This window comes from Pelophylax lessonae (assembly GCF_965119305.1).
Source record: "Pelophylax lessonae genome assembly, chromosome: 3".
Classification (NCBI taxonomy): Eukaryota; Metazoa; Chordata; class Amphibia; order Anura; family Ranidae; genus Pelophylax; species Pelophylax lessonae.
The window spans coordinates 536,751,094-536,777,514 of NC_138770.1; the positions used below are offsets into that span (position 1 = coordinate 536,751,094).

Sequence of the window (26,421 nt, forward strand, 5' to 3'; positions counted from 1 at the left end):
AGTCTCTGACCATCTCCTGTATCATGTCCTTAGTCTCTGACCATCTTCTGTAACATGTCCTCAGTCTCTGACCATCTCCTGTATCATGTCCTCAGTCTCTGACCATCTCCTGTAACATGTCCTTAGTCTCTGACCATCTTCTGTAACATGTCCTCAGTCTCTGACCATCTTCTGTAACATGTCCTCAGTCTCTGACCATCTCCTGTATCATGTCCTCAGTCTCTGACCATCTCCTGTATCATGTCCTCAGTCTCTGACCATCTTCTGTAACATGTCCTCAGTCTCTGACCATCTCCTGTATCATGTCCTCAGTCTCTGACCATCTCCTGTATCATGTCCTCAGTCTCTGACCATCTTCTGTAACATGTCCTCAGTCTCTCACCATCTCCTGTATCATGTCCTCAGTCTCTGACCATCTTCTGTAACATGTCCTCAGTCTCTGACCATCTCCTGTATCATGTCCTCAGTCTCTGACCATCTTCTGTAACATGTCCTCAGTCTCTGACCATCTTCTGTAACATGTCCTCAGTCTCTGACCATCTTCTGTAACATGTCCTCAGTCTCTCACCATCTCCTGTATCATGTCCTCAGTCTCTGACCATCTTCTGTAACATGTCCTCAGTCTCTCACCATCTCCTGTATCATGTCCTCAGTCTCTGACCATCTCCTGTATCATGTCCTCAGTCTCTGACCATCTTCTGTAACATGTCCTCAGTCTCTCACCATCTCCTGTATCATGTCCTCAGTCTCTGACCATCTTCTGTAACATGTCCTCAGTCTCTCACCATCTCCTGTATCATGTCCTCAGTCTCTGACCATCTCCTGTATCATGTCCTCAGTCTCTGACCATCTTCTGTAACATGTCCTCAGTCTCTGACCATCTCCTGTATCATGTCCTCAGTCTCTGACCATCTTCTGTAACATGTCCTCAGTCTCTGACCATCTCCTGTAACATGTCCTCAGTCTCTGGCCATCTTCTGTTTAATGTCCTCAGTCTCTGACCATCTTCTGTATCATGTCCTCAGTCTCTGACCATCTCCTGTATCATGTCCTCAGTCTCTGACCATCTCCTGTAACATGTCCTCAGTCTCTGGCCATCTTCTGTTTAATGTCCTCAGTCTCTGACCGTCTCCTGAACCATGTCCTCAGTCTCTGACCATCTCCTGTATCATGTCTGTAGTCTCTGACCATCTCCTGTACCATGTCTGCAGTCTCTGACCATCTCCTGTACCATGACGTCTCTAAGACTTTGAAATGTGTTCACCACATATACCGGGATGCTTCGCTTTCCATTCACAGGCCTGTGGAAGAGGTGCTGCAAATCACAGCAGGACAATGCTTGCTGGATCTGTTGGGTTGGGAAGGTGAGTGTTCCCACGTATAACATGTAAGAGGAGGGAAAAAAAATGATGGGACAATAGTCAGACATGGGGTGGTATGGAGAGGAGTACAGGGGGTCAGACATGGGGTGGTATGGAGAGTAGAGGAGTACAGGGGGTCAGACATGGGGTGGTATGGAGAGGAGTACAGGGGGTCAGACATGGGTTGGTATGGAGAGGAGTACAGGGGGTCAGACATGGGGTGGTATGGAGAGGAGAGGAGTACAGGGGGTCAGTCATGGGGTGGTATGGAGAGGAGTACAGGGGGTCAGACATGGGGTGGTATGAAGAGGAGTACAGGGGGTCAGACATGGGGTGGTATGGAGAGGAGTACAGGGGGTCAGTCATGGGGTGGTATGGAGAGGAGAGGAGTACAGGGGGTCAGACATGGGGTGGTATGGAGAGGAGTACAGGGGGTCAGACATGGGGTGGTATGGAGAGGAGAGGAGTACAGGGGGTCAGTCACGGGGTGGTATGGAGAGCAGAGAAGTACAGGGGGTCAGACATGGGGTGATATGGAGAGGAGAACAGGGGGGCAGATATAGGGTGGTATGGAGAGGCGCGGAGTACAGGGGGTCAGTCATGGGGTGGTATGGAGAGGAGAGAAGTACAGGGGTTCAGTCATGGGGTTGTATGAAGAGGAATACAGGGGGTCAGACATGGGGTGGTATGGAGAGGAGCTCTCCATACCACCCCATGATTGACCTCCTGTACTCCTCTCCTCTCCATACCACCCCATGTCTGACCCCCTGTACTCCTCTTCATACCACCCCATGTCTGACCCCCTGTACTCCTCTCCTCTCCATACCACCCCATGACTGACCCCCTGTACTCCTCTCCTCTCCATACCACCCCATGACTGACCCCCTGTACTCCTCTCATCTCCATACCACCCCATGACTGACCCCCTGTACTCCTCTCCTCTCCATACCACCCCATGTCTGACCCCATGTACTCCTCTCCATACCAACCCATGTCTGACCCCCTGTACTCCTCTCCATACCACCCCATGTCTGACCCCCTGTACTCCTCTCCTCTCCATACCACCCCATGACTGACCCCCTGTACTCCTCTCCATACCACCCCATGTCTGACCCCCTGTACTCCTCTTCATACCACCCCATGTCTGACCCCCTGTACTCCTCTCCATACCACCCCATGACTGACCCCCTGTACTCCTCTCCTCTCCATACCACCCCATGTCTGACCCCCTGTACTCCTCTCCATACCAACCCATGTCTGACCCCCTGTACTCCTCTCCTCTCCATACCACCCCATGACTGACCTCCTGTACTCCTCTCCATACCACCCCATGTCTGACCCCCTGTACTCCTCTCCATACCACCCCATGTCTGACCCCCTGTACTCCTCTCCATACCACCCCATGTCTGACCCCCTGTACTCCTCTCCATACCACCCCATGTCTGACCCCCTGTACTCCTCTCCATACCACCCCATGTCTGACTCCCTGTACTCCTCTCCTCTTCATACCACCCCATGACTGACCTCCTGTACTCCTCTCCATACCACCACATGACTGACCCCCTTTACTTCTTTCTTCTCCATACCACCCAATTTCTCACCCCCTGTACTCCTCTCCATACCACCCCTTGACTGACCCTTGACTGAGGGGGCCATTGGGTGGAGCTTGGGCGGTACTTACTTTTAAATATGGGAGGAGCTTGGGCGGGGCTTTTCTTTAAAATATGGGAGGGGGTTATCAAATTTATCTTCGGGCTGAAGCCCCTGGTCTTTTTCCCACCTAGCAACACCCCTGCCCATAGCCAAACAGAGAGGAAATCCCTCAAAATTAAGAGAATTTTTTGGGGACCCCCAGTTTACCAGAACTAGTGTCCCCATTGGAAGATTTCCCCTCTATTACTTTTCTGGGGACAACCTAAATTTGGGATTTTCTTTTACTTTCACTTTCAATGACAATGGTAAACAGGACAAATAGAGAGGATGAATCTCCATTAACGGAGCATAAACAGCAAAAAAACTGGCAAGCGTTCTAATCCCTCTCCCTTCTATCCATAACTTAAAAAAAGTTTTACCTTTAGTTATACTTTAAGGCCTGTACACACGATAAGCAAATCGGAAGTAAAATTTCCTACGACAAACGATTGGCCAATTATCTGATCGTTAGTATAGTGCTTTCGACAGCAGATTGACTTTTCAGACAACAAACCCTGAAGGTGCAGGCTATAATTTTTTTATCGTAAGTGAACACCACGTCCGATTTTCATTTAATTAGTACAGATTTGGTCCAAAAATAATCATGAGAGCAAGACTACGCATGCTCGGAAACGAAAGAATACATTACAAAACAATTCAACACATGACATCACTTCTGAAGTTGTATTATTGTGTTATGAGAATTTTCGTACATTGAGTAACCTCTTCATTTTCGATAAGAGACTAGCATGCAACAAAAGACAGATGATTAATAATCCAATAATCTCATCATCTCATCTCAGGAAGTGTAGTAAAAAGCTACCCAATGAGACAGTCAGCAACAAATGATGTTACAACATCACTTCTGGTGCCTGAAGATGTAAACACTGCTGTTTACTTGCTGGGAAGCTTAGGATAATTTTTTTTTCTTTTTTCATTTTAGGCTTTCCCAAAATTAAAGGAAAGTGTAATCTCAGGCTTTTCAGCATTGAGTAGAGATCTGGGGACCTACAGACCCTAGATCTCTCCGTAAAGAGAACCTGTCATGCTCTTTTCCTATTACAAGTGATGTCTACATTCCTTGAAACAGGAATAAAAGTAATAAAAAATAAATCAAAAATTAAGGAAAAGTGTAAAAAAAAAAAAAAAAAATGTAAAGCACCCCCATCCTCTTGTACTTGCAGAAGCAAATGCATACGTAGGCCGCGCTTGCATATTTAAACAGCATTCAAACCACACATGTGCGGTATCGCTGCCAACATTAGAGCAAGGGAAATAATTCTAGCTGAAGACCCACTCTATAACTCTAAAATGGTAACCTGTACGAAAATTTTAATGCAAAGCCTATGGATATTTTTAAGTACCAAAGTTTGGTGCGATTCCAAGGGTGTGCACAATTTTAAAGTGTGACATGTTAGGTATCCATTTACTTAGAGTAACATCATCTTTCACATTATATAAAAATTGCGCTAACTTCAGTGTTTTTGTTTTTAAATTCATGAACCGTTTTAATTTTTTTTAAAAAATCGCATTTGATAAAATGCTACGCAAATAACGCGTGACTTAAAAAATTGCAACGACCGCCATTTTATTTCCTAGGGCAACAATGGCAAACAATGGGCAAACCTGGGCACCCCAGATGTTTTTGAACTACATTTCCCATGATGTTCAACTACACTGCAGAGTGCATGAGCATCATGGGAAATGTAGTTCCAAAACATCGAGGGTGCCAAGGTTCACCATCACTGCCCTAGGGTCTCTACTAAAAAAAAATATATATATATATATATATATATATATATATATATATATATATATAATGTTTGGGGATTCTAAGTTATTTTCTAGCAACAAAAAAAAAAACAGATTTTTATCTATGCAAGTGAAATGTCAGAATTGGCCCGGATGGCAAGTGGTTCATTTCAACCGCAGTATGCCTTTAATACTATTTAAAGTAAGAAAGTTAAATGACATTTTTTCTGTCCAAATTATCTCTACCAGACCTCAAAATTCAAGATGAAAACCCAAGTACAGATCAAGGGAGTAAGGAAAACATATTAGGCTAATAATACGGTAATTGTAATGAAACACTGAGCTGTTGTTCCTTTAAAACACTAAAATGTGACGCCTGGTCTCATGACCAAGCACAGAAAAGTCTAACGCAGCAGATTATCTTGGATAAATAGCTGCTGAGAACATGTTTAGTATTTTGACTTCAAAAGCAGCAGATCATAAAAGTAGTGGGCCAACAGTGTCTATTGTGGAGGGTGTGTTGGGGAATGAATATTTTGGTCCTTTTGTAGTCTTCCTGGGAAAACGTACTACATTATTATTATAATTATAATTATTTCACTCTGTGTCAAGTAAGCCAAATAAATTGAGTTCTGCAAAATACCAGCTGTATCATATACGTATTTCTATTTAAGGATTACTTTATCAGACTAATAGAAAACACACAATGCCGGTATTCTCCTGCGCGCACAGGGAGTGTTTTTGATTGGTAAACAATGATACTGTATATTATTATTACATTGGATTTGCATTGCTATTTTTCCTATTAGACTGGAAATTTTCAGGTTTTTTAAAAGACAATTCTTTCAGATGAAGATTATCCTTAAAAGAGAGCATTTTGCATTGTTTACATGTTAAATTCCATCTACATTTGCATAGCTGTGATTTCCATGCTGATATTATTTGACAAGCGCATTACTATTTTTATGCATGCTGTTAGGATATTTCTGAAGTTGCTTACTGTAATTTTTAATTTAAGAAAAGAAGTGAAAAACCGATATATCACACAGAAAGTGTTCAAACCTTACTGGCGTTCCAAAAATGAAAGCTTTTCCATGTTAACTATCTGCCATTTTCCATAGAGTAAATATGAAACCTTTAACAGCAAAAAGAAACCATCTTGTACTGTTCTGACTCAAGTACTGAACTCTTTTAACTTGCTATGGATTACTCCACAAAAGAATTAGTGTTCAAAAATAAGAATTTCTTAACCACTTAAGCCCCGGAAGATTTTACCCCCTTCCTGACCAGGCCCTATTTTGCGATTCGGCACTGCGTGACTTTAACGGACAATTGCACGGTCGTGCGACGCTGTACCAAAACAAATTTTACGTCCTTTTTTTCCCACAAACAGAGCTTTCTTTTGGTGGTATTTGATCACTTGTGCCATTTTTTGATCATGCGCTATAAGCAAAAAAACAGCGACAATTTTGCAAAAATAACAATATTTTTCACATTTTTTATATGAAATTCCCCCCAAAAAAATGTAAAAATCAATTTTTTTTTACATTTTTGGCCAATTTGTTTTCTGTAACATATGTTTGGTAAAAAAAATCACAATAAGCGTATTTTGATTGGTTTGCGCAAAAGTTATTGCGTTTACTAACTAAGGGAAAGATTTTTGTCATCTTTGTTGTTTTTTTTTTTAACGAGTAATGGCGGCAATCTGCGATTTTTTTTGCGGGACTGCGACATTGCGGCGGACAGATTGGACCCTTGACTGACATTTTTGACACTTTTGGGGTTACCAGTGACATTACTACAGTAATCAGTGCTATACATATGCACTGTTACTGTAAAAATTACACTGGCAGGGAATGGGTTAACTTTATTGGGGAAGGAGGGGTTAAGTGTGTCCCTAGGGGCGTGTTTCAAACTGTTATTGGATGTGGCTTTACATGTAACAGCACAGATCAACAGCCCTACATAGCAGTACCTTATGATCTGTGCTGTTACACAGGGAAGAATGACATGCGGCTTTGTTTACATTAGCCGCCAGCCTTTCTCCCTTCACAGCGGACGATCGCGAGTGACCGGCGGACATCGGGTCCGCCGGTCACACGCACGGAGGTGTCCGTGAACGAGCCGGGGCGGGAGCGCGCCTCCGGGGGCGCACGCTCGCCCCCTATTGGCTTACAGGCTAGTGACGTACCCATAAGTCACTTTGCCTGGCCGGGGGTTAACCGCTGCAGTATATGTACTTGCGGCGGTCGGCAAACGGTTAATAGAGGGGTACCTGATAAATTTAAAAAGGTGTTGGGCGGTTGGATGGATAATAATTCTACAGCGTCAGATTTATTTTTTTATATATATATTTATATATTATTTATTGCTCCTTGGTTAAAGGTTCGTATTGTGGGCAAGATGCTGAATATATCTAGGCCACTTTCACACGGGCTTTACGCACGGCGGACTCCAATTTGCTCAGCAAGCGGATGACAGGCCCGTCTCCGCTTACTATGTCAGATCCCCGCTCTCCTCTATGGGAGATCGGATGAAAACAGCCTGTCCGTTTTCATCCAATCCTATCCTCCAGATTGATGGAAAATAGGGTCACCATCTGTCTGGATTTCATGGACAGGATCGGATCGGATAGCAGCGGGTGTCAGCGGACATGTCACCGCTGACATCCACTGCTCCATAGGGGTGCATAGAGCGTCCTATCAGGTCCGCCTGAAAAAACCGGCAGGTGAACCTGATCGGAGAGCCCGTGTCAAAGGAGCCTTACTGTTGGTATTGCTGGAGTGATGTGGTATTGCCTTTGAAAAATATTATTTTATTTCTTTTCATGTACCTTTTTACAAGAAAATTGTCACTATAATTGGTCTGGGAGTTGCATTGTTCACTGGTGCTGATGTGTTGTAGTGCTGAATGTTTAATCTGTTTCTATGTTTGTAACTTTATTGTAAATTAAAATTAAAATACTTAAAAAAAAAAAGATAGCAATTTCTTAAAAGCATAGTCCACCTTTTACAAAAATGTAATAAAAGCACCCACATTGATAAAATGAAAAGCGTGCATTTTATCAAATTTTTTCATTGCGTTTGCACAGCAGTGCAACCACAATCAGAGCAACACAGGTGCTACGCATAGATATCTGTGTCCCAGCTTCAGGTTTGTACTGAGATACAAATAAAGGAATTTTTGTAAAATCTTACCGTAAAAATCCTTTCTTGGGGTCCCTTGACAGTCGCCGCCCACTCATACAGTCTTCCTAGAAACTCATGTGGAGATGAAGTCAATACCCCATAAGTGAAGACTGTATAAGTGGGCGGCGACTGTCGGAGGACGTAAGAGAAATACTGTTATGGGCTTGGAGGAAGTATCAATGCATCCTGGAGACTTATGCCTGGTACACACGATGAGTTTAAAGAAAGAAATGGCTGCAACTATGCCTAAGCCTGAGTCCATTTTTTTTAAAACAAAGTGACACACATTAGACAGTAGCAGGTACAGATGGTTAACGCGTTTCACACAAGAATACTCTGCTTATTCAGTTATTGGTTATGAATAAGCACAGTATTCTTGTGAGAAAGGCATCAACAATCTGTTCCTGCTACTGTCTGATGTGTTTCACTTTGCAATTTTTAAAAAATGGACTTAGGCTTAGGCATGGGGTGCCATTTCTTTCTTTAAATTTTGTTTCTCGGAAACGATCCAGGGCTAGCAGGCTAGCACCCATACGTGGAACCTTTTCAAACCTAAATACTTCACCTGGAGCAACGCCCCTCTTGTTTCTTTACATGCAATGAGATTATCGGACGAATGATCATCTATTTTTTTTTTTTGGCATGCTAGTCTCTTTTAAAAAATGAAGAGTTTACTAAAGTTACGAAAATTCTCGTATGACAGAATAAAAAATCGGAAGTGATGTCATGTGTTGTAGTGTATTTGTATTGTATTTTCTAACGACAACTGTACTGATTAAACCAAAATCTTTCAATCTGGTATCGTACGAGAAAAATGTTCACGCTTGTCTGATCGGATGAACTGTCATAATCGGCTCCTGTGTACTATGATCAGATTATCGTACGATCGCTTCAAAAGCGGTATTTTTCATTCGATTTTCTGATCGTTTGTACAGGCCATTAGGGTGACTTCACACTACTCCACAATTTTTTTGCTACAACGCAGCTAATCTGCGTTTTTAATGCGGGTTAGCTGTGCTTTCCTATAGACTTCTATGTGGTCCTGCAGTTCTGGTGCAGTTTCAGAAAGCGCACTAAAACTCCTGCATGCTGCATCTTTGATGCGCTTTTTGAAACCGCACCAAAACCACAGACATTAAAGAAGTCTATGTGAAAGGCTTTTGTGCGGGTTATATTCTGCCCAAAATGTAGTAGGATCGCACTGGGGCAGTGTGATGCAGGCCTTAGGCTTTATAAAAACATCCAAAAATATTCCCTACTGCACCAGTTAAAAGCAGTTCTAGTGAAGATTTTTTTCAGCTCAGAAGCCAAAACCAGAACAGTTTTCTATTTATTGCAAAACCCTAAAACTGCAAGTTAAAAAATTGTGCATGCATACTGTGTAAATTTGAAAATGTGTGTAACCTTTTGCATTATGCATAATTTTTATTATCCATATGCCATCTTGCAGAGTGTGTTCATTAGCATTAGAGGGAGATAATAAAGGAGCTGATACTATCTGAGGGAAGTGATGTCATAATTCCCTCTCAGGATGTTCTCTGCAGGAACTACCGTATTTTCATTCTTTGCCAGGAATCAGACCAGGGGCGTAACTACAGGGGTTGCAGGGGTTGCGATTGCTACCGGGCCCCATGCTCCAGGGGGCCCAGTAGCAAACCAGTGGGTGAACTTCCAGGATCTCAAAGGTCACACTTGCAACCGGGCCCTGGCATTGCACCACTGTGGAGAGGCCCCAAGATTGCAGGAAGGGGGCCCACTGCAGAACTTGTGAAAGGATCCTGCTGCAGGACCATAATAAAAGGCCATGCAACGAGAGTAAAGAGCCCCAGGATTAGTGGGAAAAGCCCCGGGCTTGAAGGGAAGGGCCCCGGCCAGGGGTTTGGGGGGCCCTTCGTGGTTTCTTGCATCGGGGCCCTGAAGGTTCTAGTTACGCCTCTGAATCAGACATGTTGCTGATTTTTAAGAACCTTTCTATCGGCAATTGAGAAGGGGAAACACAGAGCATGACTTGGAGGAGCCAGATTGTTCTGTGCAGTGATGTGCTCATCCCTAATGCAAATATAGAAGGACCTGGACCTGTCTGACTCTATTACTTTAGGATATGGTTCTTAAATCGTTTATATTGCACAAATTGAATCTCTATATCTGTATTGATGCTTCGCATCGTTGTTGATTATTATTCTATGTTATTTATGTACTAATAAAATTATTGCATTTTATTCAATTGCTCTTTATTATTATTTATCTACATATGCCAAGTGAACCCCGCCTTTAAAGTCCCACATTGGGTGTATCCTGTTCATACATACGGGTCCTGTGGGGCTATTTCAGGGTCTGCTGTTTTGGAAACACCTATTTTTTTCTTAATTTCTATATATATTAGGGATGTGGCGAGAGTTCTCTTGGTCCATTGGCATTTGGAGTCTGGCACTAATTATGTTCTTGCAAATATAGAAGTATAATGGCATACTAAAGCTTAGCACAAAAGGGTCGAATGTCAATAGAGACTGGTCGACATTCGGCCCGTGTGTACGGCCAGCTGGCTTCTGCATGAGGCTCATGACCGAAAAAGGTGTCTGCCAACCTGCTCCCAATCAATGGCTGAGAGCACTAATCAGAGGGTTCTGGTGGGGGGGCGTCCCCCTGTAAGAACACAATAGCTCAACAGGGGAGATCGCTGTACAGATTGTGAGTACAGCAGCTCCGGCCTGAGCTGTCAGGTTTTTTTTTTCTTTCAAACCGCTGTCAGGTTTTCTGTTTTTTTTTTTCAAACCGCTGCATTGAACAAAAAAAAAAATTCTAGTAGTGTGTACAAGGCTTAAGAAGGCTGTGTGTAAAGTCTATGACCTCAGGGCTGTTCAGCCAGCAGAGCTAAAACCAAGAGGTCAAAAAGCATCCTGGCACCTGCACAGCAGCCTTCAGACCTTCTAGAAAAACCATGAGAAATATACCCTGGAATTTAGAGTGTCATAGATATTCTTTAGAAACCTGACTCCCAGTAGTAACACAAATGGCAGAACCTGCAACAGATTCATGTATGTATCAGTAAGGTGTATATGAATTTGTCACAACTCTGATAAAACTGTTGCAAGCATCTCCCTTGAAAATTGGTAAGGTTTTTCAGGCAAAAGTTGGAAAAGTTGGAAGAGTAAGGAAAATGTACAAAATACCAGTTAGGGAGAAGTTTAAGAGCCCATTCACACTAGCACGACTTGTGAGGTGACGTGTGTAGCCCCAGGTCGCTTGACATAACAAAAGCAATGTTAATCAATCAGTGCTGTCTTAATTGGCACTACTGAAGTCGCTCCGACTTCAGAAAAGGGTCCTGTACTACTTTGGGGCGACCTGTGATCCGACTTGTCCCATATACTTCAATGGGAGTCGCCTCCTTATCTTAATTGAAGCGACTTGTTATCAGACTTTCCAGGAAGAAGAAAGAGATTAGCCAGGCATTCCCCACAGACAAAGTCGCCTGTCTCTTCAAAGTACTGCACAAGTCTCTTCCAAGTCTCTTCCAAGTCTCTTCCAAACAAGTCTCTTCAAAGTCACGGGGCGACTTTCTGGTCGCGGTAGTGTGAACGGCTCTAAAGATAAATGTTTTCGCAGAATTGTCTCAAAGATGCTACACAAAAGTTACACATGGGACACAATCAACAATTTACTGAAACATGGCGTGGGTCTTATTTACCTTCACTTTCCTTATCATTTATATGGCAGTATTTCTTTATAAATTTGTCACAACCATAGCACCATATAGTAAAAAACAAATAAAAACTACTTGAATTTTCTGCTTACATCAGAACTAACAATGAAAATGTTGCAGTGATTTAATGATTTTGGTGCAAGGCTGAGGACCACATACACCATAGCTCCCAACTGTCCCTGATTTTGAGGGACTGTCCCTGATTTGGAACACAAGTCCCTCTGTCCCTCTTTCCTCCTCATTTGTCCCTCATTTTAGTCTGATCTATATATAAAATGCACTTTTTATCGTTCAAATAGTGTTTCCCAGTGCTAAACCTTTCATCCTGCTTCTAAATTGCTGCATTTGTAAAGTTCAAAAGCCAATATAAAGGAAGAGTAGTGGTAAAAAAAAAAAAGCACTTGTGAGTTTAACCAATCGTTTTTTTTTTTTATAATTCTCCTTTAAGGGGGTGTGACAGGGGGTGTGTTTTATGCCTACATATTTTTACTAATAGGTGTCCCCTGTTCCAATCTCAAAAAGTTGGGAGGTATGCCTACACACCTGCAGAAATGTGTCACAATTGCCATTTAAATGACCCTACCCCACACTACCGGTTTTGCATGTGTGCATGCTTTGTTTGACCTTGAATGTATATAGAGTTAAAAAACTGTTCTGCCTAAAACTCCTACTTTTTAAGTGTTTTAAATTGTCCACTACTGTATATAAATGAACAGGAGTTTGGCTATAGCAAAATGTGGTCATACAATAAAAATCAAATTGCAGGTCATGTAAAATTATGAACTAATTTTGGTGTTCTAAAAAGTGAGCCCTACCTATTATCTATGTGATAGATTGAGAAATAAAAACAAGTTCATGGAAATCCACTTTTTTATAACAATTGTCCAACTTATGATAACACTTATTCCCTTTCTTCACGAATCAGATTTGTTTCACATATGAATGTAAGCAACTGCCAATAAACACTGAAGCTGGTATTTGACAAGCAGAACACATTCCAAATGAGCATAACTTAGCATGACCAATAAAAAAATAATTAGTTTATTCATTTATTATGTACGTAAATCTTACAGCTTTTCACCATAATTCAGTCAAATCTTTCTGCTGCTACGGCCAATTTGCTTTGTTTTAAAGACATTGGACATCTAATCGTTTAATCAAAAGGAATAACACTACCCTGGCAGCACTGCCAGCAGCCTCCTCCTCTGCTCTCAGTATGAACGTTACACATAAATGGAATGCCACTGGAAACTGCTAACTGGAAATCAATATAAAACATTATTACTGCAGCAAAACACAGATTTGTGTCATTGTTAGGACTAGGGGTTCCTTAGGCCTTCATAGATGGTGTTAACTTAAATCATTTTTTAAATGTATTTTGCTTTTTACAAATATATTGTCAGGCATAAAGCTGTCTCTCGTCCTGTTGATTAATATAATTAGCAGAAGAGGGCAGCATGCTATGGAAACACAGGGTTAAAGTAGTGTTGAATAGGGTAATGCCCCGGTGCCCAAAATACGACCCAGGGGCTAATGGGTACCAGACTGCAGAGTGGCAGTGGGGTGCCAGGCCCTGGAACACTGTGTTTCAGCACCCAGAACTAAAAGAGAGACTGTAAAGCTATTTCTGCCCACAGTACAAGTAAAGTCCTTGCCTGGGAAGAGAAAGATGGAGCGTGTGATGGGTAAGGGATCATCGATGGAGCAGGGGTTAACACTTTCACTGGCATGATGACTAATACAAGGGGGATGGGGGTTAACATTTTCACTGACATGACCACAAATATGGGAGGTGGGTTAACACTTTTACTACCATGACCACCAACATTGGGGGGTTGACTTTCACTGCCATGATCACCAGTGCAGAGAGGGTAACTATTACTGCCATGACCATCAATACAGGGTACTTATCTTTCACTGTTATTACCACCAAAGCAGAGGGGAAGAAGAACTTTTACTGCCATGACAACAATGTGATGGGGTGGAAAGGAGAATGGGGGGGGGGGGGTAACTTTTACAGCCACTAACTATCAATGCAGTATGGGGTTAAATTTGACTGCCACTGAGGACCAATGGAGGGTGGATAAGATTTCATTGTTGGGGTTATTACATTTATATTGATGTTGGGGGTTATTACTGTGGCCACTGGCACCAGTGCTTGGGGTCATTATTGCAGCCACTACACCAATGTTGTGGGTTTGTTATTCCAACCACTGACACCACCAATGCTGGGGGTTACAGTACTCCAACTACTTCAGTGTGCATTGTGATACACTGCAAAAAATTGCAGCAGAACCAACATTTTTAAACCGTGAAATTGCGAAAATGCACTGCTATTGTAGCAAACTCTCTGGAAGTGTTGGAGGCCTCAATTTAGGCCCTCTCTTAATTTTCCAGTTGACCACCACTGGGGTAATGAACAGTTTCTCATTGCAAATAATTCTCTTCACTTCCTGTCTGGAGAGATTTCTACAGTAAGGCCCTGTTTACACGGGTGCTTCTGTTTGACAGACTCCGCTAGCTCAGGGGATCGCTCTGCTGATCTCTGCTAAGCAGGCGGATGACAGGTCCATCTCCGCTCACTGTGCAGAGCGGAGACAGACACAGTTCTGCTCTCCTCTATGGGGAGATAGGGTGAAAATGGATCACCAGTCTGTTTTCATCCGATCGTATCTGACCCGATCCGCCAGACAGATGGAATATAGGACCAAAATCTTTCTGGATTTACGGATAGGATTGGATCAGATCGCGGCAAGAGTCAGCGGACATGTCACTGCTGACATCCACCGCTCTAAAGGGGTAAATGGAGGGTTCGATCAGGTCCATTTGAAAAACTGATAGGCAGACCTGATCGGACAGCCCGTGTGAAAGGGGCCTTACTCTTCTGTTCCTCAAAGGTAGGGGAAATTCACTTTAAGACAAAACAGGTGTCCCTACTGGATGACTTCATCTTCTCTTGTTCCAATGACAACTCAAACTTTTGGAATTTTTTTTCACTTCTGTACACAGACCTGAGTGGTTACATGCGTAAAGGAGCAGATAAATGGCCCTGTAAGCAAACTATATTAATCCAAGCCCACTCATCTGTCCCAGTACACAGACAGACAGACAGACAGACAGACAGACAGACAGACAGACAGACAGACAGACAGACAGACAGACAGACAGACAGACAGACAGACAGACAGACAGACAGACAGACAGACAGATAGATAGATAGATAGATAGATAGATAGATAGATAGATAGATAGATAGATAGATAGATAGATAGATAGAGAATGTGCAGACAGTTCATATAATATATTTACACACAAACATGCTGAAGTAGAGGAGGAAAGGTAGGAGACACAAGCCTGACAAGGTCACTCCAGAGGTTACAAAATCTCATCACTTATTTGATAGAGAAACGATTAAATCCTTCCAAAAACTGCAATCTACGTTGGTATTTCCATACTTGTGGAGCAGCCATAAGCAAAAAGGTCACAATGTAAAAAAGATGCATCTTCAGTCTTCTACGGAACTTCACAAGCTGGACTATCCGAAGACATTATTTCTAGTTACAATCTTCTACCATTAGTCAAATATAGGAACGTGTTTCTCTACAAAACCGTGTTAAAGTGAATGAAATTTTACAGATGATCCTACAAAACGTTGACAATCACCCAACACGTGAAGTGCATAAAATCTACAGTTCAACATGCTGTTCATATTAGACAACAAAAATAGATTGGGGCAAATGGCACAGCACTGTATAAAAGGTCAGGTCATCAGTCCATGGTCACAAACAACAATTTTTTAAGCAACTATGTCAGTCAGACTGACTAACCCATCTAAAAATAATGATTAACCTAACAATTGTTGTCTGGAAAGAAAACAAAATAAAAACATGAAAAATCCATACCTGGTTTTCTATGGCTTTTCTGTTTTTCGGGTCACTCACAATCGAGAGCTGCAGCTCTGCCATCTTCTTCATTTTGCTGTCCATATCAACCTTTTGCATAAGACTTTTGGTCTGACTTTTAAGAAGTCGGACAGTATCTTCTTTCCCATGCTTCTTGGCAAAGAGTGATGCACAAGCAGAGTGAATTGCAGTAACCCAGTTCTCTAAATCAGTTTGACTAGTAGCCTGTAAAACAAAAGAATGATATGTTACCTACATTTAAATGGTATTTCCAGTTATGTAGTTTAATGTGTGTGTGTTCTCATTCACACAGCATAAATAAAAATAATTAAAAAAAAAAAAAAAACATATTTCCTACCTTTCTGTGGGTTTGCGTGGAGCAGGCTGTGAACAGATTGCAAGTATTGATCGACCGATATAGTTTTTCTACCGCCGATACCAATACTGATATTTTGGTCATCGGATATCGGTATCGGCCGATATTGGCCGATATTTTCGGACATTAAAAAAAACTATATATATATATTTTTTTTTAATGTCTACAGGTACTGTGGTGGAAGGATCTGGGGGTCTAAAAGACCCCAAACCCCTCCTCTGCACTTAAAAGCATTCAAATGCCTAGTTTGGCTGTTTTGAATGCTGTAAGTTTTTTTAATTCGGCGCCGCCAGTACCCGGAAGTGATGTCATGTCACTTCCGGGTACTCGGCGGCGCCAAATTCAAAGAGATGGAGACCCGGTCAGACGGCGGGGGTGCAGATGGAGACCCGGTCAGACGGCGGTGGTGAAGGTAGGATGCCCGGGTCTCCCGGTGGGACAGGAGACCCAGGCGAGCCGCGGAAGGCGTTGGGAGGTCCCCTCCAGCTCCTTGGAATGACAGCCGAGCCGCTTCTCAGCCGCATCATCACAAGACAGCCGACCGTCGGCTATGGACACCGGTAACGGGAGGGTTGCCTCTAGTTGCAGGCATCACTCCGGTACAAGCACTTTCCCGAAATATCGGCAATATCGGTAAATCAAAAGGCCCATTACGATATATCGGGCAAAGTGCATATCGGCCCTCGCTATATCGACTTTGCCGATAATCGGTCGATCACTAATTGCAAGCCACTCTGAACAATTTGAAATCAGAGGAAACTCAATCTGTCCCCAAGGACAAAGAGCGACACACTGAAAGCTATACCTGGAACGAAATTTGGCCAGTCCAGCGGGGACCAGCAGAATTTAGATTCATGTATGGGCAGGCTGGTTGTACACAAGTCGATCTATTGGTTAACATGTATACAACCAGCTTGTCCGGTCGTACCAAAAACCAGGTTGTACCAGGCTGGAACCAAAAAAGAATCATCTTTACTCTCTAGTAGGTCTCTATTAGGTTAAAGTTGTTGCAAACCTCAGTCATGAAATCTGAACAAAGCACATATATCTGTAGTGTTTACTTGTCTCTAGTGTCGTTTCTCCCTGGTGATTCCTTTCTCTGTTATCAGCATGTCACTTCTAAGAAGTTTTCCTGACACAGGAGATAAATCTGTAATGGAGAAGGGAGCTTAGCACAAAGTTTGTCTATTCAGAACACAGCTCTGTATCCTTTCTTCGTTCCTGTGCAGTGGGTGGAGAGGGGGGGGAGGATGTCACTTTCCTCCAATCAGCTCTTACACACTTTAACTGCAGCTCTCCACCGCCTCCTCTGTGATACTCACAGATGCAGAAGGATTTTAGGAAAGAATGTAGGGAAGAAAATATTGCAGATAAACAAGTAAAACTTATGTAGGGGGATTGTTTCATCTCTGTGTATCATCTGAAGCTATTCACTTCACTGGGTACATGAGAGGGTTTATAACGGCTTTAAGGATCGAGATGCAGACAATAGTCAAACCTAGTAATAATAATATAGATAATGAGATCTGCCTGCACAGTACAAACAGGGTTAATTATGGTAAACATTAGCTCCGTAGTCCCATCTGCATAGCAGAGGAAAACTTCAGTTTTGGAGTTTTCAGAAAACAGCAAGTAAAAAGTAGCATTTTTTTTTGTCCTATGTGAATGGGAACTTGTAACAAATATAAAATAGGTGTTATCTTAAATATGTGACAAAAATGGAAGTACACTTCAACCACTTAAGGACCAGAAGGTTTTATCCCCTTAATGACCAGGCCATTTTTTGCGATTCAGCACTGCGTTACTTTAACTAACAATTGCGTGGTCGTGCTACAGTATACCCAAATAAAATTAACGTCCTTTTTTTCCCACAAATAGAGCTTTCTTTTGGTGGTATTTGATCACCTCTGTGATTTTTATTTTTTGCGCTATAAACAGAAAAAGAGCGACAATTCTGAAAGAAAACAATATGTTTTACTTTCTGCTATAAAACATTTCCAATAAAAAAAAATTTAAAAAATCAAAATTTTTCATCATTTTAGGCCAACATGTATTCTGCTAAATATCTTTGGTGAAAAATAAGTGTATATTGATTGGTTTGCGCAAAAGTTATCGCGTCTACAAACTAGGGAAAAGATTTATGTAATTTTTGTTTTTTTACTAGTAGTGGCAACGATCAGTGATTTTTAGCGGGACTGCGACATTGCGGCGGACAGATTGGACACCTAGCTGACATTTTTGACACTTTTGGGGAGGCCAGTGACATTACTACAGTAATCTGTGCTAAAAATATGCAGTTACTGTACTAATGACACTGATAGGGAAGGGGTTAACACCAGGGGCGATCAAAGGGTTAAATGTTTGCCAAGGGGGTGTTTTCTTACTGTGTGGGGGATGGGCTCACTGGATGAACACAGATGTGCTTCTAAATAGGAGGAACACAGGATCCCTGAGTTCATCCCTGACAGAACAGCGGTCTGCTGTGTTTACAGTACATGTTTATAACCGCCGTTCTGTCTCCATGGGGAGCCATCGCGGGTGCCCGGTGGATATCGCTGCCACCGGACAAGCTGATTGGCTCCACCTCTAGCCAATAAAACTATGGCAGCTGGTCAGCAAGTGGTTAAGTTACAACAGGACTGATGTATGAAGAGTGTGCTAAAAGAATAATGTGTTGTTGTCCATCCAATCCTTATTTCATATTAAACCTTGGAGATTAAAAGATGATTGGATGCTACAACCATTGTTTCCTATAGCACAGTTTTCATAGATCAGACCCATCAAGTCTTATCGATTCCTTCCACGTAACCCATTCATACCCTATGACAACTATCACAAAAATTCAGTCTAAGGTAAGAATGGTTAACCTGGCAGTATTAGCATGGTGCAATATGTTACAGAAGACATTTCTGTGATAGGCTGATGTCAGGCGCCTGCTAGCGATCCTGCCAATAGCAATTTTTTTAATTTACCAGCAGCTGCCTTTTCTTTTGTTTTTTTTTTTTATTTAAAATTTTCAAGTTTAACAAAACAATGGATAAGGTTATGCATGTATGATACACAGAATACAACAACAATTTGTGAAGAGGATTGGGGGCAGCCTGCCCACTGATAGCGGCAGCTGCCTTTTCTGTTCCTGTGGAATCCTTCCCTCTGTAGTTAGGGCAACGAGATGTCACTCCCATCACTGGCGTTTGAGGTTCAGCAGAGTCTGGGCCAACAATAGAGCATCATCTCACTGCGTTTAGCTACAGCCGGAGTGATTCCATAGGGAAATACAGGCAACTTCTTTGGCGATCATGTCGGCAATTTATCTCCAATGACATAATAGCCCACCTGACATCAGTCTTATGCCTGGTACACACCATTTGTTTTCTTCTGTTCAACCCAGTGGGTGGAACGAAAAAGAACTGTCAGCTCTGGTCAAAGCCACTATACTAACTATGCAAAGTTAGTATAGCGATCTCCCCCACTGAGCTGTTGTGTTCTGACAGGGGACGCCCCCCACCCCCTGCTAGAACTCTAAGACCAGCACTCTCTGCCATTGCCATATGTTAGACAGACTACCATACATAGGGCCGAAATGTCTCCCAACAATCGGCCCGTGTGTACCCAGCTTTAGGAGGTATCAGGTAATAGAAAATGGATGTTAATGAAAAAATATTGCTTGACTGACCTGAAAGAGATACACATCTCCAAAAGAGTTGCTGAGACAAAAAACATTCTCCTTTTTTGGATGCTCCGGAACTGATTGTACTATGCTGTCTTCTGCAAACAGGGCATATCTGGGAGAGGTATTCTGCTCCATAGAGTTCCCTTCATAGGTCTCGTAGAACATCAGAGTGCAACCTTTACACATACAGAGCAAAGGAGTTAGGATGTTTCCTTACATTAAAAAAGAAATACAATAACCATATGGAAGGATGCTATACTTAAAATATTAACATAAATAACATAACTATCAATAATAATAAAAACAGGCACACCAGACACTTGAGCTTTGGCAAAATAAGGCCATTTATTTGGCCTTTGGCCATTTATTACTGGTTTAATATAATAAAATAAACATAACACAGTAAATCCCATAACAAAACAACCCAGTCATCACAACTCGGGCCGTATTAACCAAATAACATATTTAAAATAATTCACCCATACATTTAAAACAGAGAATAACATTGTCCCCCTCAAAACATAGAGGTGACCTTACCACATAATAATTATGGCCGCCACTAACTAGGGGAGGGAGGGAGGGGAAAATTTGGATCAGAAGATTTCCAGGGAAAGATTGACTTTCACAGCCATGAACAGCTGATTATATAGCCCCAAAAGCTGGTCTGAGCGGGCTTTTGGGGCGGGAAGCAGGATCGGGAAGAACTTCCATTCGCTTACAAAAATAGAGGTAAGCCAAATCTACCTAGCTACATGACTAAAACTCCCTAGCTACTAAAAAGCGGGAAATAAAAGCGGGAAAAAAGGTGCTGCCCTAGCTAAGGGGTCAAAAGTTCAGCTTCCTAATACCTCAGGGTCTCTTATACTAAATTACCTATATCTAATACTAATAATTGATCAGTAACTTGGGCCTAAAATGACCCCTTTCGCCATCCAATAAGAAAAGGGGGGGGCTAAAAGCCCCCCTTTTCCCATATTTTTCAGTAAGATGTGGAGGTTTAAGAGAACTTGTCATCAGAAAACTGTGCCACCATTTTGAATATGTGGCCTGTTAATACTTGTAGTGCCGCTCTAAGCAATGAAAGAGAACATATATATGGGATAGCAGACAGTACTTCTATACCTAAAACTTAAACTGTTAATCTGATAAATAATAATAAGACACAACACTACATTGGGTTGGAACAAATTAAGACTCCATTCACACTGCCGCGACTTGTCAGGCGACTTGTCAGCCTGACAAGTCGCGGTCCCTCGCGGTCCATTGACTGGTACAGGACCCGTTCTAATAGGAGCGACACAAGTTGCTCCGACTTAGAAAAAGGGTCCTGTACTACTTCGGGGCGACCTGGAGGCGACTTGCATTGACTTCCATTATGTGAAGTCCGTGCAAGTCGCGCCGAAGTCGTGGTGCACGGGACTTCACAGGTCGCCCCCGAAGTCGTGCAGGAGTCGTGCCGCTTCAGTGTGAATGCGGTCTAAGGCCACGGCCGTTTATTATATGTTTTATTATTTCAAACCAAACATAAATAAGCAATTCATTTCATAAGTTATTCATACAGACACACTCAAACAACCTAGCCACTACGACCCAGGTTGTAACATAAACAGAATTAACTCAAATAAATGTATCCATCAAAACAGAGGGGAACGCCACAGCTCAGTTTCTGAGGCGGCTAAGCCTGAGCTGCAGCGGGTCCCCCTTAAATAGCCCTTACTAAGGGGTTCTGGAATGAACTGGCTGACATTTAGGGGGGAATTTTTAACGGGAAGGGGGGAACTTGACCTCAAATAAAGGTCAACTACACTAATCTCCCCAGAGATAAGGCTAACTTTGAGCGGGAACAGGAGGCCGCTTGACCCCAGAGAAAAGGTCAGCTAACCTTTTCCCCAGTGACAGCGACGTCACTCTCCTCACCCTGGGACCTCGTCACTCTCCTCACCCTGGGACCTGGTCAAAATGAGCCCTGACAATTACCTATATCCCTGCCACCATACCATGAGGAAAAGGGGTTCATAGCCAGCACCCCTTTTCCTTACATTCCCGCTGGTACTCAGAAATGGGGTGCTGGCTGAAAATATCACCATCCAGTAGTTTGTAGCATACTTTCCTGCTGCTCAACCCTATCCAGTCTATGTCATAGACTAGATAGGGTTGAGCGGGGATTTTTCTAAGTATACCATTTTGAATATCTTCCAAAATAAATGCTAGTTCCCTGGCTGTCATGCTGTTTCTCCGGCATGACTGATTATGGTCTGCTGGCTACATACTTGTTCTAAGTCAGTCATTTTATAGGGAAGCCTCAGCATGACAGAAAGACAATCAGCAATTTCCAAGGCCATTCTCTTTAAAACAATTCCTTTAAAGATCATTCCCTATACATGTTACAAACTAATCATACAATTTAAAATATCCAATCAATCTGTATCCAATTAGGGAGACCTGAACACTGCCGAGTTGTTGGTAAATCTAAAGATTGTAGAGTCAGATTGTAACTTACAGTGCCTTGAAATGTTCCACATTTTGTTATGTTACAACCAAAAATATAAATGTATTTCATTGGGATTTTATGTGATAGACCAACACAAAGTGGCATATAATTGTGAAGTGGAAAGAAAATGATGAATTATATTTAAACTTTTTTACAAATAAATATCTGAAAAGTGTGGCATACATTTGTATTCAGCCCCCCGAGTCAATACTTTGTAGAACCACCTTTCGCTGCAATTACAGCTACAAGTCTTTTTGGGTATGTCTCTACCAGCTTTCCATATCTAGAGAGTAACATCTTTGCCCATTCTTTGCAAAATAGCTCAAGCTCTGTCAGATTGGATGGAGAGTGTCTGTGAAAAGCAATTTTCAAGTCTTGCCACAGATTCTCGAATGGATTTAGGTCTGAATTTTTTCTTGGCTATTCTAACACATGAACATGCTTTGACCTAAACCATTCCATTGTAGCTTTGGCTGTATGTTTAGGGTCATTGTCCTGCTGGAAGGTGAACCTTTGCCCCAGTCTCAAGTCTTTTGCAGGTTTTCTTTCAAGATTGCCCTGTATTTGGCTCCATCTATCTTCAAATCAACTCTGACCAGCTTCCCTGTCCCTGCTGAAGAAAAGCATCTCCACAACACGATGCTGCCACCACCATGTATCATGGTGGGGATGGTGTATTCAGGGTGATGTGCAGTATTAGCTTTCTGACAAACATAGTGTTTTGTTTTTATGGCCAAAAAGTTACATTTTGGTCTCATCTGACCAGAGCACCTTCTTCCACATCTTTGCTGTGTCCCCCACATGGCTTCTCGCAAACTGCAAACAAGAATTCTCATGGTTTTCTTTCAACAATAGCTTTCTTCTTGCTGCTCTTCCATAAAGGCCAGATTTGTGGAGTGCAGACTAATAGTTGTCCTGTGGACAGATTCTCCCACCTTAGCTGTGGATCTCTGCAGCTCCTCCAGAGTTACCATGGGCCTCTTGGCTGCTTCTCTGATTAAAGCGGAGTTTCAGCCACATTTTAACCACTTAAGCCCCGGAGGATTTGGCTGCTAAAGGACCAGGGTTTTTTTTGCGATTTTTTACTGCGTGACTTTAACGGACAATTGCGCGGTCGTGCGACGCTGTACCTAAACGAATTTGACGTCCTTTTTTTCCCCACAAACAGAGCTTTCTTTTGGTGGTATTTGATCACCTGTGCGATTTTTTGATCACGCGCTATAAACAAAAAAAGAGCGTAAATTTTGCAAAAATAACAATATTTTTCACATTTTTTTTATATGAAATTCCCCAAAAAAAAAGTAAAAATCAAAATTTTTTAACATTTTTCGGCCAATTTGTTTTATGCTACCTATGTTTGGTAAAAAAAATCGCAAAAAGCGTATTTTGATTGGTTTTCGCAAAAGTTATCGCGTTTACTAACAAAGGGAAAGATTTTTGTCATTTTTGGTGTTTTTTTTTTAACGCGTAATGGCGGCGATCTGCGATTTTTTTTTTCGCTACTGCGACATTGCGGCGGACAGATCGGACCCTTGACTGACATTTTTGACACTTTTGGGGGTACCAGTGACATTACTGCAGTAGTCAGTGCTATACATATGCACTGTTACTGCAAAAATGACACTGGCAGGGAAGGGGTTAACTTTATTGGACAGGGAGGGGTTAAGTGTGTCCTAGGGGCGTGATTCTAACTTTGTAGGGACATTCCTATTGGTGTAAAAGCAAAGATCAACCGTTCTACATAGTAGAACGGACAGATCTTCACTTTTACACAGGGAGAACTGACAGGCAGCTTGTTTACACAAGCTGCTCTGTCTTTCTCCCTTCACAGGAGCGATCGCAGTGTGACTGGCGGACATCGAGTCCGCCGGTCACACGCACTGACTTGTCTGTGAACGAGCCGCGGCGGGCGTGCGCCTCGGCGGGCGCGCGCCTGTCCGCGATAGGCTCGCAAGTCAGTGACAGGCGAGTGACGTACCGATACGTCACTCTGCCTGGCCGGGGCTGACCGCCGCAGTATATAGTCGTGCGGCGATCGGCAACCGGTTAAACTTCATACCATACATAACATTATTACATTCTAAAAACGAATTGGATATTTTTTTTTTGTTTCACTTATCTTATTTTTAATGAATAATCACTGCACTTCCTCCTTATGCGACCGTGGCCGCCGACGTCATTTCCTGCTTTGCATTCACTTCTGGGAGATGAGTGTCATCAATCCCAGGAATCAATGCGCCTGCACCGGTGTCCCTCGTCACTTCCAGTGCAGGCGTGTCATTCTCTGCTGATGGATGGAGAACAGCTTCTGGTCATGCGCAATGATGCGGAACCAGCTGTGGGATGACACGCCTGCCCCTGAAGTGACGAGGGTATAGCATTCTGGGACTCGTGAAATCCAGGAAGAGGGACACTGCGGCTTAAGCTGCCCACCCCGCAGATGGCCGCGCTGGACAAGAACTTCACAAGGTAAGTAATTCATGCTGCAATTAATCTAAACAGGGGACAGTTTAGAGGATAGCGTTCTTTAAATGTACTACCCCTAACTATTCTAGGGGTATTTTTTGCTAAAAAAAAAAAAAGAAATTGGGCCGGAACTCCACTTTAATGCTCTTCTTGCCGGCCTGTCAGCTTAGGTGGACGGCCATGTCTTGGTAGGTTTGCAGTTGTGCCATACTCTTTCCATTTTCAGATGATGGATTTAACAGTGCTTTGTGAGATGTTCAAAGCTTCAGATATTTTTTTATAACCTAACCCTACTTTAAACCTATCCACAACTTTATTCCTGACCTGTCTGGTGTGTTCCTTGGACTTCATGATGCTGTTTGTTCACTAAGATCCTCTAACAAACCTCTGAGGGCTTCACAGAACAGCTGTATTGATACTGAGAATAAATTACACACATGTGGACTCTATTTACTAATTAGGTGACTTCTAAAGGCAATTGGTTCCACTAGATTTTAGTTAGGGGTATCAGAGTAAAGGGGGCTGAATATAAATGCACGCCACACTTTTCAGATATTTATTTGTAAAAAATGTTGAAAACAATTTATCATTTTCCTTCCATTTCACAATTATGTGCCACTTTGTGTTGGTCTATCACATAAAATCATAATAAAATTCATTTACATTTTTGATTGTAACATGCCAAATTTTGAAAATGTTAAGGGGTATGAATACTTTTTAAAGGCACTGTATGTAGTGAGCTTTACTAGGATCTTGCAAAGATACATGTAAACTGAAATAAATTGCCCCAATAATATTAAAGCGGTAGTATCCCGCTTTTTGACACTTTTACCTACAGGTAAGCCTATAATAAGGCTTACCTGTAGGTAAATTAATATCTCCTAAACCGGCACGGTTTAGGAGATATTTGCAGTGCATGCAGCCGCTCACGCGAGCTGCGCATGTGCTCTGAAGGTCCGGCGGACCTTCAGCTTTCATTGCCGGGAGCTTGCCGGAAAATCACTCCCGTGCGCATGCGCGGGAGTGACGTCATCGCGGCTCCGGCAAATCACAGCGCCGGAGCCGCCGAACCCAGAAGAGACGCCAAGGGATCATGTCAGCGCCCACAGCGGTGTCCGGGGGTCCATGTCGGGGCTTCATTCTAAGGTAAGTGTTTCATAATGATGCGATGCATACTAGCTCATTATGCCTTTGTCTTGCAGGTTTTTTTTTTTTCCGGGTTTACAACCGCTTTAATAATGGTAAAAATTTCAATGGAAAATCCTTGGGTTTCAACAAAAAAGATTTCACTTGTCAGCAAAGAGGATCATCTGGAGTGTTGTTAAATAATATAGATCTACCTATCTTCTAGTAAATCACAGAATTTAGCACAGTTAGAGTCGGTTCACACTAGCGCGACAAGTCGCGGTCCCTCGCGGTCCATTGACCGCTACAGGACCCGTTCTAATAAGAGCGACACAAGTCGCTCCGACTTAGAAAAAGGGGTCCTGTACTACTTCGGGGCGACCTCGGAGCGACTTGCATAGACTTCCATTATGTGTCTAAATTTTAGAAAATAAAACACAACTGATTTCTCAAACACCAGTCTCAGAAATTAGATGGTGTTTGGATGTTCACATGTCATATCTAAATGCACAACAATAATTTTGTGAGGAGCAAACAAACATTTATATCTGTACTAGAAGTGCACCAAATGGAAATTTTGGTGGCGAAACCGAAAATGCAGGATGCACTTCACTGAAAACCGAATCGAAAATTTAAATTTTAAAAATATATGTATATATTTTTATATATAATTGTATTATATTCACTTTCTA

The 26,421-nt window shown here is 42.4% G+C and overlaps 1 protein-coding gene across 5 annotated transcripts in view; it reads right to left on the minus strand.

The window, feature by feature from the left end:
* Nucleotides 1-26,421, minus strand: part of TIAM2 (TIAM Rac1 associated GEF 2) — a 457,180-nt gene that overhangs the window by 203,198 nt on the left and 227,561 nt on the right. For all 5 annotated transcript variants that reach the window (XM_082250259.1, XM_082250257.1, XM_082250260.1 and 2 more), the window contains 2 exons: nt 19,651-19,823; nt 15,599-15,823 (listed from right to left, as the gene is read on the minus strand). In XM_082250259.1, the coding sequence (XP_082106385.1) occupies nt 15,599-15,823; nt 19,651-19,823 (398 nt within the window). The remainder of the gene's footprint in view (nt 1-15,598; nt 15,824-19,650; nt 19,824-26,421) is intronic.